The sequence below is a fragment of the Anoplolepis gracilipes genome, chromosome 16 (genome assembly GCF_047496725.1).
Source record: "Anoplolepis gracilipes chromosome 16, ASM4749672v1, whole genome shotgun sequence".
Classification (NCBI taxonomy): Eukaryota; Metazoa; Arthropoda; class Insecta; order Hymenoptera; family Formicidae; genus Anoplolepis; species Anoplolepis gracilipes.
Window position 1 is genome coordinate 7,194,410 of NC_132985.1, and position 15,964 is coordinate 7,210,373.

The following is a 15,964-nucleotide window of genomic DNA, read 5'->3' on the forward strand; positions in this document are numbered from 1 at the left end:
ATATCCTATAAATATTCTATAAAATAAAACTAAAACAAGTTTATATGCACATTCAAAGTAAAACTTCTTTTGGAAATATTAAATTTAAATAGAATTTAAAAAATTAATATTTTCCTTCAAGAAATAAATAAATTTCAAGCAAAATTCAAATATTTTATTTTATTATAAATTATTAGTTTATTATTTTCCAATTTTCTGTAATAAGTTCAATATTTTATAAATATTCTACAGAATAAAACTAGAACGAGTTTATTCATTTCAGGCAATAACGACATGAGAAGCAGCATGTCATTTTTGAACGCGCGGAGACTTATTGACAGAAAATATATATATACTAAATAATCAAGATTTAAAAATACCGATACTATTTAAACATTAATAAATATTCAAATATTAATATAATTATCGTTTTAAAATATCAATATTTAATATATAAAATAGGTATTTTTTAGTTATACGTTTCTATTGATGTTATTTTTTCTATTCTGTATTTTGTACTAAAAAGCAGTTTCTTTTCCGTTTATTCTTTAAATAAATAAATGCATAAATAAAACATATGTAAAACTCCAGAAAGATTAATTTCTAGTGTTCTCTTTAAAAAGATTCCTAAATATTATCAATTTTTCATACTACTAAAATAAACTGAGTCCTTAATTAGTTTAAAATTATTAGTTTATTTTTCAATTTTCTGTAATAAAATTAAGTTTAATATCTTATAAATATTCTACAAAATAAAACTAAAACGAGTTTATATGTACATTCAAAGTAAAACTTTTTTAGGAAATATTAAATTGAAATAGAATTTAAAAAATTAATATTTTTCTTTCAAGAAATAAACAAATTTCAAGCAAAATTCAAATAATTTAAATAATAATTTAAATAAATAATTCAAATAATTTAAATAAATAATTTTCTATTCTGTATTTTGTACTGAAAAGCAGTTTCTTTTCCGTTTATTCGTTAAATAAATAAATGCATACATAAAACATATGTAAAGATCCAGAAAGATCTATTTCTATTGTTCTCTTTAAAAAAATTCCTAAATATTATCAATTTTTCATACTGCTAGAATAAGTTGGGCCCTTAATTAATTGTTAGCTATTGTACTTGAAAAAATTGTGTCATAAAATACCCTTTGAAAAGAAAATTGTTATGATCCTTTAAAATGTGTCTTAGCACATTACACGGTGAAGAAACTTTATAAAATTTCCAAAAGTTTCCTTAAATGACAGGGAATCGTCGATTACTTTACCTGGACATAGCCGTTGTCCTTGGACTGATGATTGAAGTGATAAAAGTACGTCTTGGCGCCCCGTCTGGCGTGATAGAAGGCAATCCTCATGAGCGGCGCGACCGTGTGGCCGTCGCTCAACGCCTCCATGGTCGAGTCCCGTATTATGATGGGATGTAGCACCGGCTTATCCCAATCCGTGTACTCGTTTCTCACCGCCGAGAAGATCTCGTTCAGATGGTAGACGTAAGCGTTGCGGATGAAAGTGCGCAAAATGCGATTACGGTGATCCTCCTCGAAGCCGTACTGGATGTCATTGGCGTTGAAATCGAGGTTGGACTCGGTCGTGGAGACTCCTAGGATCAGCGGCACCTTGATAAACGCATCGCTCGCCCGCTCCATGTCCAGGCCTGGGTCGGGATTGTTTTGGTCCACCGGCAGACTCGGCCCGATGCGTGGCACGAATCTGCAAAAACATCACGAATATTGATCAATTGATACAACAACTAGGATATTAGATCGATAAAGTGAGATCTATTTACCTGGCCGATCCGATAATCCAATGATAATTTAACGCGCGTTGTGATTATTCCACAATTAGTAGTAGTATCATGAATTTATTTCCCAAGAGCTCAAAGTAAATATGTATATATTCTCAAACGCGCTGCGAGATATCTGATGTTAATAACACTGATCAAGTGTCTAATTCAGCTTAATCGTGAATTTTGAATCGTTTAATTGCAAATTTCTTTTTGCAGATGCAAAAATATGATAATTATAACAGTGGAATACTTTTGAATATTATTACGTGTAAAGCCTTTTGATAGTTTATTACAAAATTCTTTAAAGGGAGAAAAAAAGGCCTACAAATTATTATTATAACTTTGTAACGTAGCAAGTATAATTGCAGCCGCATTGGCTAAACGTCATTTTTTTTCAACATATCAATCATATCTCTTGAATTTTTTACAATCCATTTTTCCACTTTTCATCGTAACGCATAACTTCAATATTCAGCCGATGAATACGAAGCCTGCAATATATATGGCAAACGCGATTCCGTGCGAGGCAATATTTATTACATCGGCATGTGCTATCATAAATAAAAAGATGAAAAAGAGATATCAATTCGTTCCATCTGTACCAATTTCGAAATAAATATTTTATTAATTTAATTTCCCCGTGAGATCGGATAAAAAAAAATTATTATCGTCCACGAGGTGAATGCTCCCTTGGTGAATTGCTCACCTGATTTCGGGCAGTTGTACGTCCAAAAGTGTCTTCAACGGTACTCCTCGCAGGCAATCGGCTATGTCGTCGTCGCCCTCGGTCGAGCAGCCCATCTGCTCACCGATCTTCGTCCTAAGATCGTTCGGATCGTGTACCGAAGCCCAGGGACTTAGTGCCGAGCCGCTGGATAGCACCACACGGTGAAATAATCCTACGCAGAGAGACAGACGGTTGGCGTTCACAGAATAACTCGCGGGACCCCTTTGCATTTAGCCAAGTCCGCCGTATACATCGAATACGGCCAGGATATCATCAGTTTCCGGCCGATCGAGCGGAAGTGACGATCCCGACAGGAGCTGCCTCGAAACGGTTATTATCTTCGCATGGATAATTAGAGGCAGACGTAAATACGATCGCGTCTGGGGATTGTTTTCCACGTGCGTGAATATATATATCGAACCGTGATTAACGGACGATCGAGAAACTGTTATCGCGAGGTAAATGTCATTCAATAAGTAAAGGGACAAACGGATGTAGTTCAAAAAATATCTAAATAAGAAGTACGATACTTGCCAAACCATAATTTGACATTATTGTCATCAAAACAGCTGTTTAACATAACTCTCTGTCACTCATTCAACTATGACAAGTCCTTTCGAAAAGATGCCCATAGGCTGTAAGTTTTTCAACAATCGCTACATAGTGCACTTTTTTAGTCATTATGAAAAATAATCGATATTTACAGTAGTTTATATGCATACGTTATTCAAAATAACGATATTGTGAATCTTATCATATTTTTACTTTTGACTACCTGCAAAGTTTTTCATGTGTCCACTAAAAACTGTTATAACGTCGAATAAATGACAGTTAAACAGCTATTGTAATCGACGTTAGACTATCTCTTCTCAGTCCGTCGTTTCTTGACAGAGGCGTGGTGGCTTCTCTTTTTCATATACATGATTGCGTACGCGGATAGTACACGTATATGTATGTGTATACATGTATATGGGACCTATAATTTTTAACGCCGGCGAAAATTGTTCCGAACGACTAATTTTTGTAGAGAAGTGTTCATGGCAAGATTACTCTCGGTGGGTTGCCAGCGTTCTTCAGAGAGGAGAGCGAGCGTATATAATTTTTCTGCTCTTACCGGGGATCGAACTCGGGACCTTTGGCTTAGTAAACCGATACGCTGTCTATTGTGCCACGCTTCGCCTCAAAGACATATGATAAAGATATGTAAATTGTTATATGACCTATAATTTTTATTTTCGTTTTCACTATTTTTTTAATAAATATTATGGCCATCTTTCTGTCACTATAGTCATCTTTTCCTTAAAAGTTGGGTAAGATGGCCAATGCTTATGTTGTACTATTTTGATAATATAAAATTTCTATTAAATATTTTCCTTTTAATTTTGACAATATTACGTAATTTAAGCTTCAGTAAAGATAATATGTCAAACAATATTAAAAAATAACAAAAATAAAGATATGTTTTTGCATTTTAAAAAACTATGGCCATCTTATCCGAGTTTACCCTATATGAATCCCCGTATAAATTTCTATAAATGAGTTGATCAAAAGTGGTCGAAAAAGTGTTACTGATGCAACGTCAGGGACAACTAATTGATTTAAAGAAAAGAATTCTTTGTTTGCAGAGAATTATGTCGAAAAATAGATAAATTGTTAGCTTTATTGAAAAAATAAACTATTATTAAAACAACCTTTTGTATTTTTACTTATTGAATAATCCTCGTATATTGTTATGGGAGGCGAGCATTAATCGAGAAATTATCAACGTTCGATCATCGATGAAAAGGAATTTCCTAGACATAATGAACATTGATGTGTTGACAATCGCTCGCTATAACACGTTAAAACGAACGTGGAAAATCACGCCTCTCTCTGGAAAATTCATACTAATTAAAAAGGATATCGCGGAACCTAATTAATCTCGCTTTAATGAGCTGCATTTCATGATGTATAACGATACGCAAAACGAAGCGCCGTTTTCATGCGGTGGCATAATATCGCGCTCCGAGTTTCAAACTCGGAAAATTATATTCGCTGGCAAACATTTATGTTAACGCTAAAGTCGTTTATCGAACGTCAACCGGTTTCTTTATAAAAATCGCTATTTCGAATGCAAACATCGTACTCATCCTGAAGCGAGGAGGAAATATTAGGCAATATGTGTCCAACACAAACACATTCGTGTATCCTTGATGCGTGCTACAAATATTTTTTATGATTTTATATACACTCTGTCTCGTATACATACTGCCATTCTCGTCATACATGTACTCGCATGTACGTTTAATTTCTGAAAGTAATATTCGTGTTCGTCCGATATAAATCGGTCGGTATCTATTTTTTACTGGCCGGCACGTTTTCATTACCCATGGTTATGTGAAGGAAAAAAAAATCCTCTGTCAAACGAACGAATATTATTAAGCCGTCCGACATTTTTCCCATCTACAGCGCCAACATATCGAGCCAGCTGGCTGGAATTTTGTAGAATGAAAAAGTCCTTTTCTAATTGTGAAAAATTCTCCCTCTCTTTGAAAATTTATTTACTATACAGGCGCGGAATATTATTATTTTTCCATATTGATATTCACGGGAAGAGAGAGAGAGAGCACACAAAGGAGTTTCTCTGCCAACTATGCATATACTTAAGAAACATCGTCTCATTATATTAAGTCCGCGGCTGGCGCGACGTTATTCCGAGACAGCAAGTCCGCGGATGCGTTTAACGCGGCGATTCCGCTGCCAAACGAGCCGTAAAACCGGGAAAGAAGCCGCGAAAGAAGAGAGTTAGGAGTGACGAAGGGAGAAGAAAAGGGGACGGATTTAACATCGTAGTGTCATATGGCCACAGTTTCATTTCCGGTGCGGCGACGTATTCGCGTCGGGTGTGAGCACGCGGTGACCCGGGGGTGCCCCTTTTGGCTGCTTTATCGCCATTATTATTAAGAACCTGATGCCGACTCGTCTCTTTTCTTTGGAGGGTTGCCAATGTTCCGCGATATGTAACTCTATTCGTATATATGTATGGGATGAATCGAAAGAAAATACAAATATTCCCACTGTGAGAAATTGTCTAAGAATGCAGACATATTTTTGTCTAAATTTTCATATCTATCTAGGTGTCTGAAAATAATTTCAGGCAATTTGTCTTTATTTGTTTCTCTAAAAGTTCAGAAGTATGAAAATTCAGACACACTTTTGAAAATTCTGTCTGAAAATTCAGACAATGGGTTTGTAAAAAAATTTCAGATATATTTTATCTCCAGTTATTATTTACTGTAAAAATTAATTTGGCCTAGATTTCTGAACTGGATATCTAAAAGTAATTTTAATAATCCATTCTTATCGTAGTTATTTTTTCAAAAATTCCATAGATATTCTTTTCAAAATTTAGATGTATCTGTAAAAATAACTTCAGACATTTTATCTGCAATTATTTTTTACAGTGTTTGTAAAAAATTACCTAGGAATTCAGACTCATTTTTGTCTGAATTTTCATGTCTAAGTGTCTGAAAATAATTTCAGACAATTTGTTTTTATTTGTTTCTCTGAAAGTTCAGAAGTATGAAAATTCAGACACATTTCTGAAAATTCTGTCTGAAAATTCAAACAGAAAAAACAAATATTACCACTATAAGAAATTGCCTAAGAATTCAGACACATTTTTGTCTGAATTTTTATATCTACCTAGATATCTGAAAATTATTTCAGACGATTTATCTTCATTATTAAAGTTGTTTCTCTGATAGTTCAGAAGTATAAAAATTCAGACACACTTCTCAAAATTCTGTCTGAAAATTTAGATATTTTTTAGATAGTGTGTCTGTAAAAAACTTCAGACATTTTATGTGCAATTATTTTTTACAGTGTCTGTAAGAAATTGTCTAAGAATGCAGTCACATTTTGTCTGAATTTTCATATTTGGGTAATTTTTTTGCAAGTTTAGGAGAATATCTGAAAATTCAGAAATTTTTTTGAAACTTTAGAGTGTTTGTAAGAAAATTTTAGATTAACTACCTTACTATAAAAAATTGTTTAAATATTCAATTACATTTTTTGAATATTCAGATTTTGATGTTTGAAAGTAATTCATTTAATCATTAGAGTTTCCAGTCAGTTTCCAAAACACTCTCCTGAAAATTTAGACTGCAAGAAAATTACAGACACTTTGTCTAAAGTTTCAGTCAGTCATTGTTTACAGTGTCGTTAGTGGATACTAGATAATTTTAAGTGAAAAAAGTCGTATTAACACAGACGTAAATTATTTCACGACAATTGTCGATATTATTCGAGATAACCCTGATTGGCAAGATATCTACTTGTCTCCTCGCCAATCATTTGTATAACTCATAGCAGATGATGCTGGGGGTCAATTACCCCGACCATTGGTTTCCTCTCGTACCAGATACGATGCGGAACGTCCGTTTTGCCGTCGATCGCGGGCATATCGTGCCGCTGATGATAGACATCGTTCCCTTCTTTTATTTCTGGCGAGACACGTTCGTGCGGGAAATCATGGCAACCAAGGACTCGATTTATTCGCTTCGATAGAATCCGTCGCGTTGCTACCAGCATTACGGATCGCGACGACCATTACGTGCTGATGCGATAAACGATGCGTTACCGATATATTTCGTGACAAAGAGAGTGGGTTCGGTTTCTCTATCGTCAGAGCGCAATTTAGCCTGTTTCATTATAAATCTCCCAAAAACCAGAAAGTATATATGTATCATTTTTAGATTAAAAATCTTTTATTTATATATTTAATATTGATTATTCCTCTCCTCTCTTTCCCAGGTAGCACATGTTCGTTTTATAAACGTTTTCTAAACGTATCCAATATTTTTTAACCACTAATTTAAGCACCAGTAAGAAACGTTTCAACAAAAACATTTTTAAACTCATGGTTTAAGAAACATATTTTTTACGTTTTTATAAATAGAACAAAAATTAATTTTTTAATTCAAAATTATATAACTCGTATTCAAGTTTTCATAATATGTATATAAAGCCTAAAAGAATAGTTACTAAAAGTATAATTTAAATTATGTCTTTTTTGTCAGTTTGACTTCTGATGTAATCTCGACAAGAGATTCAGAACATGATGAAAATAGATGGATTATATCCATATATGCATTATTTTATTGAATTTGTGAATAAACAAATTTTTCACAAATAAAGGAAAAAACCGTATTTGACAGTTTCTTAAACATTTTTTTTGTTAGAAAATGACGTTTACGTTTCTTAAAACATTTTAACCAATCAGAAACGTTTTCAAAAGCCGGTTCTAAAACGGTTTGCAGAAACATTTGTGAAACGTTTTTGAAACGAATATGTGCTATTTGGATTTCCTACTTATCCTAAATAAACGGTCTCCCTTCTTGCTTGCGATTTACGTCATTTTTCACCAGATACGACGAGACTACTACACAGCTTGTACTTTGGAAACGCGTATTAATAAATGTTGCGGAAGAAATACGGATCACTATTTTTACGAGTGTTGCGGACGGTGGTCGGTGGCTAGCGCACCTTCCATTCCAGGTGACATTAGTGTCGCCAGGGTTAACGCCCTTAAACTGTCACGTTAAACCGCGATATTTCATCCAGGGTACCCCGGTCTGCCCTTCTCCTCCCCTCCTTTTCCCGGCCCCGTCATTTCGTAACTAGCCTCGTTCCGCCAGCCAGCTGCCATAATTTCTCCGCAACGTCACATCCACGATACACGGATGTTGCATAGCGTCTATGAAATTTCGGCGACGATGTTGGGGGTCCAATTTATTTGGCGTTTTCATTCGATCTTCTTTATAATTTCTCATCGTGATCATCGACTTAATCTCGGCTAAGAAGGATAAGGCTCGGCAAATTGGCGGCAAAGCACTCCTCGATAAGGAGAATAACGACAGGCTCCTCTCAACGAGCGCGATGAAACAACAAGGGTGGAAAACAAGAAGAGCGGAAATTGTATACTTTTCGTTAGCGAAGCGGCGAAAGATTAAAGGCAAACAAGAAACAACGGCGCGTGACAGCGGTAATCAGACCGGCTTACGTCCGGGGAATGGATTTTCCTGGAGTGAACGAACGAGCGGTCGGCTGGCTGGCTAGCTGATCGTCGTTGAGGAACGTGGTGTAGCCACGTGACCATCAAGACCTCTCAATGCCCTGTAATGTGCCCGCTCAGTCCCACGCTGTATCCACTTACGACTTTAACTCGGATTTTTCTCGGATTTCATCCGTCCACATCCCGGGTCTCTCTCACCGGGATTTTAGGGAAATTCTATCGAGAACGAGGAGATTAAAATCCAGTTGGACTTACAGGAAAATTTTTGATGTCTTCGCGAAAGACAGATCTACAAAAAATACGAACAAGTACGTTTCACTCATTTCGATGAAAAAATTAATTTAATTCAATTCGCACACACACACACACACACACACACACACACACACACACACACACATGAACGCTCCTTTCGATTGCAGGCGAAAGAGAGATTTGTGTGAAATATTACAGGAAATGAAGCTGGAAGATATGAATAAATTGTATTTTTTTTAAGGGTTTGATTTTTCAGCGTTCGTTAAATAGGATAAAAAATATCTCGAACTAAAAGACGTATTTGTTTGTGACCGGCGTTTTTTTCGGATATTTTATCGGAGTTGAAAAAGTTGGCCGTTCATCATGTACACCAGTCACGCAATATTCGCGTTTAGTTATCGACAATATTGCCTTTTATAGAAAAAAACAAATATCACAAAAAAATGCGTTAATCTGCAGAATATTTAGTAAGTATTACTAAATATTCTGCAGATTAACGCATTTTTTATGCATATACAGTTTTGTCGTAAAAAATTATTATTTAAAAAAGAGATAAAAAGATTTAATTTTTTTCTAAGAAAAAAAAAAGTATAAGAGAAAAAGAGAAAAATTTCTACAGATGTGACATAAATTTTCACTCGATTCAGGAAGAATTTTATTTCGATGGCACGCAAATTATACTTTGAAAGGAAACGGGCGCGATATACAGCAGTTTTAATTTATTTTCTTCGTTCACGCTTTCACGAACAGGTGCCTGCAAAACGGAAAGTTCGTCCACTTCCTTCGCGACCTCTTTCAGGATCGTCGTCGTATCTAGAACATATTCTCACGACATACTCTCACGACTTGCTGTCAACTGGCATTCCGCATGTAAATTACTTCGTGCGTCTCTTGAAAATTCTATAAACACGTACAGACCCTAGGGAATGCAATACTGATTGAATAAGGCTTGAACACGTAAGCGCGGAAACTCCCATCATATCGAGGAGAAGATTGCGCGATATTTTAGCCAGGAATTAATTCTGCTCTTTATTATAAATTGTTATATTTTTCTTTTTTAATTTTTTTTCCAAACAGCAAAAATAAAAAATAACTCCTGATAAAATGTTTAAAGTTTTCTTATAGACACACTGAATTTTCAGAAGAATGTCCGAATTTTCAGACATTCAATACAACTGTCATACAACTGTCAGAAAAATGACTCTGATGATGATTAAGACAGATTATTTTCAGATCTGAAATTTCAGAAAAAAATGTGTCTAAATTTTTAGGAAATTTTTTACAGTGTAATTCCCAGGTAGCACATGTTGGTTTTATAAACGTTTTCTAAACGTATCCAATATTTTTTAACCATTAAGCACCAATAAGAAACATTTTTAAAATCATGGTTTAAGAAACGTATTCTTTACGTTTCTATAAATAGAACAAAAATTAATTTTTTAATTCAAAATTATATATATACACATTATTAAGACTGTACTTATTAAGACGATCCCCAAATAGCACAGAAAATTAAAAGATGACGAAAAGATGTCTTTTTTAAGTTATCTTTCTGACAAGGCTAAGAGATGTCTGAAAGGATATCTTTCTACCTACAAAAAAAGTCATTTTTTAAAAGATGTCTTCTAAAAGTCATAATTAATTTTAGTCGACGAAAAGATGTCTTTTTGATCATCTTTTCGACAAGACAAAAAAGATCTATTTTATAATATACGTGTTCCCTTGTTTGCCGCTGGCGTGGCGTGTTCAAACTTAACTATAACTCGTATTCAAGTTTTAATAACATGTATATAAGCCTAAAAGAACAGGTACTAAAAGTACAGTAATTTAAATTATGTCTTTTTTGTCAGTTTGACTTCTGATGTAATTCTCGATAAGAGATTCAGAACATGATGAAAATAGATGGATTATATCGATATATGCATTATTTTATTGAATTTGTGAATAAACAAATTTTTCACAAATAAAGGAAAAAAACCGTATTTGATAGTTTCTTAAACGTTTTTTTTGTTATATATAGAAAATGACGTTTTTTAAGTGGACATTTTAACCAATCAGAAACGTTTTTAAAAGCCGGTTCTAAAACGGTTTCGCAGAAACATTTGTGAAACGTTTTTGAAACGAATATGTGCTACTTGGAATTATTTCCATTAAAATTTTTCTTTTTTAATTTTTTTAGACACTGTCTAAATTTTCAGAAGAATGTCTAAACTGTCAGAAAAATGACTCTGATGATTAAAACAGATTGAAATTATTCTCAGATCTGAAACTTCAAAAAACTTCAAAAAAAAGTATCTGAATTTTTAGACATTTTTTGATAGTGTAATAATTTCCATTAAAATTTGAAAATACCAACAAGAATTTTAAGGTTGTAAAATTAAGTTTTAATTCTCATTTATCAGAGTAATTTGTTGCTGTTAAATACTTGAAAATCATCGAAAATTATTGTATCGATATTGTCGATTAATAAGTTAATAACTCTCGCTGGAAAAATCGTTTAATAGTATTATACTGCAAAATTTCATGGGTTCAGCAGTCTATCAAAAAACGATTTTGCCGCTCGTAGAGATGATAAAGTAACACGCCGAAATCAATTCCGCATCCGGCGATTGTACGTTGGACCAATAACGACGCGGTTCTCGAAAATCCGGGAAATGGTCTTTTTTTTTTATAACGTCACCGTGGCGTTTCTCTTCCCGGTTATTTTCGTCGGTAACGAACTGCAAAATAGAGCGAAGGGGGTGTATGTACCGCGTGAAACGGAAGACGCGGAGGTGGAAACGCTGTTTCGGACCTATTTTTATGACTTATTGTTGCGTCGTATTGCATGGCGCTTGGTTTTCCTCTCCGCACTTTCTATTCCCCTTTGGGGAAATACGAAAGCCCGCTCTGCAACACATTTCTAATTGTAATAAATTTTCATAAAACGTCTCGTAATTAATTTTTGCGTTTAAAAAGAGAAAAATCGAACATTATCTCGCAAAAGCCTCGAGGGATTTAATAATTTATCGAGTCAATAACAATTTATTTACCTATAAAAGTGTCTAGAATTTTATTTAAATATTTTTCATGTATATTCCATCTGTCGATTCATCCTGAAACTTGATTCATTCGCGTTTTCGGGAAATAAAATATTTTATCGGGCACGTGGGCGCATTCCCCTTTTGCACAAATATATTCGAAAACGAACGTTGGCGACGCTCAAGTTTCTGTGAAATAGCCGAGTCGAGTCAGGTCTTACATGTGTCTCGAGGTGCAGCGAATCAGACAATTGCCAGGAATCACACTCGGTTGCCTCCCTGATTACTCACGAAGCCAATCGCTCGTATCTCTGGTCGGTGAGAGTCGTGAAACTGTTGGAGGAACGAACGCGAGATGGAGAGAAATAGCTCCGGAAGAAGTGCTATCTGGATCCAAGAATTGGAGACCACATATATATATATATATATATATATATATATATATATATATATATATACATACATATACCCAAATACATATGACATTCGCGCGCGTGGGAGAGAGAGAGAGAGAGAGAGAGAGAAGACATTTTGAGGCGTGTGTTGCACAGCCGAGTCTTCGCTCATAAAAAATTACAGCGAGGGGGAAAACGATAAATCGAGACTGTCTCCCTGCACCATGAGAAGCTTATTCCTCTTGTCTTTTTCCAGGCGATGATACGTAACGTCGACAGTCTTCTCGGCATTGAGAAAGGGAGAAAACCGCGCCCCGATCACCCGTGGGAAAGGCAGGAAAAAGTGACTTTCTGAATTACACGAGAGATCGATGTAATACGAAACGTTTATGTCTTCAGTGGGAGTCCGGAAAGGACGGGGAAAGGGAGAGATGGGGAGGGGGATCTTCATTTATCATCGAACATCCCGCCGCCGGAGGCAGACAGCAGTGGAAAAGCAATCGTTTCGTCGACGGCTAGTTATCGATGAAAACCAAACAAACCGATCGTTCTGCAACTTTTTTACGCAACGTCAGACAAAGTCATTAGCGTTCGCCGCGTAATCGCGGATCGGGAACACGACGAAATAAAAGCGGCAAAAAGCGGATTTCATGGATACCGCGAAAAATCGAGACCGACGGTATATCGATACTCAAATCTCGCGATTTCACATTGTTCGCATCGCGACTTAATCCGAGATTTTATCAGAGAAATCGCGTTACGTTCAAACAATGTACACTACATTTTCGCGAGCAACCTCGTAGAGAGACTTTTTACTTTTCTAGATATTTCTTGAAAATTATTATATTATATTATTTTTTAAATATATATTATATTTAAGTTATAATGTAGATATATAATATAATATTATATTTAAGATATTAAAAATATTTTATGATAAGAATCTCTACTTAACAGCATTAACGAAATTTTAATTTTGACTTTAATTTGAGTTAATTAATTTCAAAAATTATTTTTTCAAAATTTTATTAATGTAGCTAAACAGAGGGTTCTCTCTCTAAAATTTTTGTCTAAAACTTTTTTGATATCTCGAAAATTATTCGAGATATATCGTTCTATGTATATGAGGGGTTGTTTGAAATCATTTTCAACAAAAAATTTTAAATTGATCTATTTAACCTCTCTCCCCTACATATGCGTAAAGTTTCATCAAACTCATAATTTTCGGATTTGCGAAGCTCTTTTGTTAGTCTTCATTTAGTTAACTTTGCATAGACCTTCTGAAAGATCAAACTGCACTCTGCTGCAATATTAAGCGATTCTACAAACGACGTCTGTCAAAGAAGCTAATGTCGTTTATAGCAGAAACTGAAATATGTAAAGCAGTAAAAATCTCTTTTCTGGAAAACTTTTTAACGAGATCAAGCAACAATTCAGATCTCGTCCCTTTAAACATTTTAAGAAACTCTTTCTTAGAATAATTATAATAAAAGCACACACAAACATATACAATATACAAGATGAGGAAAAAGCATGGAAACCCTGAAAAATCTCGAAAAATATATAAGTTTTACAGAAAAATGTTTCAGACAAAAGTTGTATGGTTACGAGAAGGATATAAGGTGGTATCATTGACGTGACTTTAAATAGTCGCTTTTTTTAAATGAAACATCCTATTTTTAATTACATATTCTTGTAGCTTATCTCGAGAGTTTTCCAAAACATTATAATAAAACTTTTTGCTTAAGGATTTCATGAGATATTTTAAAGTTTGACATGATACTTTTTAATATAAAAAATTAAATAATAATTTAAAAAATAAAACTTACTTTTTGTACATATTCTTAGTTTCTTGAGGTATATACATGTGTAATTATTCCATGTTAATAATACTTTATTTACTTATCACTTAATGATAATAAACACACCCACACATAATTAGTAACATCCCAAGTAGCACATATTTGTTTCAAAAACGTTTCATAAATGTTTCTGCGAAATGTTTTAGAACCGGCTTTTGAAAACATTTCTAATTAGTTAAAATGTCCACTTAAAAAACGTCATTTTCTATATATAACAAAAAAAACGTTTAAGAAACTGTCAAATACGGTTTTTTTCCTTTATTTGTGAAAAATTTGTTTATTCACAAATTCAATAAAATAATGCATATATCGATATAATCCATCTATTTTCATCATGTTCTGAATTTCTTGTTGAGATTACATCAGAAGTCAAACTGACAAAAAAGATATAATTTAAATTACTGTACTTTTAGTACCTGTTCTTTTAGGCTTATATACATGTTATTAAAACTTGAAGACGAGTTATAGTTAAGTTTGAACACGCCACGCCAGCGGCAAACAAAGGAACACGTATATTATAAAATAGATCTTTTTTGTCTTGTCAAAAAGATGATCAAAAAGACATCTTTTCGTCGACTAAAATTAATTATGACTTTTAGAAGACATCTTTTAAAAAATGACTTTTTTTGTAGATAGAAAGATATCCTTTCAGACATCTCTTAGCCTTGTCAGAAAGATAACTTAAAAAAGACATCTTTTCGTCATCTTTTAATTTTCTGTGCTATTTGGGGATCGTCTTAATAAGTACAGTCTTAATAATGTGTATATATATATATAATTTTGAATTAAAAAATTAATTTTTGTTCTATTTATAGAAACGTAAAAAATACGTTTCTTAAACCATGATTTTAAAAATGTTTCTGTTGAAACGTTTCTTATTGGTGTTTGACGGTTAAAAAATATTGAATACGTTTAGAAAACGTTTATAAAACGAACATGTGCTACCTGGGATGTGCGTGACGCGTGATATACAAGTTAAATATAACCTACTATACCGCGGGAGAAGCTCATTTGGACACAGTGCAATTAAACACAACCACTCATATCGACCAGTGCCTAGGATAACCAGCACGATTGACCAATCAAAGAGCCTTATTTTAAATTAGTCAATAAGCATTGTGTCTAGTTGATATACACCCTTATGTCGCCATTTCGAGATGTCTTTCTCTCCAACTATATGTCTCTTTTTAAGTTAACTAAACTTCCCTATACAGATGCTTAGAACGAATATTATTGGTGAATCATTTTGCTTCTTAGATCATTCGGTAACCAATGAGCGCACGTGTAGACGAAATATTATTTTTCCGCTATTTATTAATAAAATAAATAATAATGATTATGCACTTTAAACCTTCTTTGGTTAATAAGAAACTTATGTGCAAAAGATAAGATCAAGCTATATTGTAGTTATCGAAAATTAAGGTAAAAACCGATCCGAGCTTGGTGAAACGAGCTACTCCCTTTGTCTTTTTGTAAACCTTGGGTTGACGACAATCGGGAGTAAAAATATGAAATAAATGAAAAAAAATGAATAGATCTACCTTTAGATTTTTTTCTGTAAAACTTATATTTTTTGAGACTTTTCAGGGTTTCCATACTTTTTCCTCCCCTTGTATATGTATAATAGAAACAGGAATTCACGTTCCTCTCTTTTTTGCAAATAAGTTAAAGCTCGATGTATTTTCGGTGCCGCTTTGCACGTAATGTTACCTGCTTCCTGCGCATTTCCTGTTCCGTTGTAGAGAGAGAAAGTCAGAGTATCCAGCCATCTAGTGCAATCTCTAACCAGCGGTAAGAAACGCGGAACCGCACCTGGCCTCGCCGAAACCACCGGCGGCGCCGGCGTCGGAATCGGAGAAGCGGAAGTAACGTACACC

General features: G+C 34.1%; 1 protein-coding gene across 5 annotated transcripts in view; it reads right to left on the reverse strand.

The window, feature by feature from the left end:
* Nlg-5 (neuroligin 5) overlaps positions 1 to 15,964 on the reverse strand; it is a 247,402-nt gene that overhangs the window by 10,373 nt on the left and 221,065 nt on the right. For all 5 annotated transcript variants that reach the window (XM_072908649.1, XM_072908648.1, XM_072908647.1 and 2 more), the window contains 2 exons: positions 2,480 to 2,672; positions 1,253 to 1,697 (listed from right to left, as the gene is read on the reverse strand). In XM_072908649.1, the coding sequence (XP_072764750.1) occupies positions 1,253 to 1,697; positions 2,480 to 2,672 (638 nt within the window). The remainder of the gene's footprint in view (positions 1 to 1,252; positions 1,698 to 2,479; positions 2,673 to 15,964) is intronic.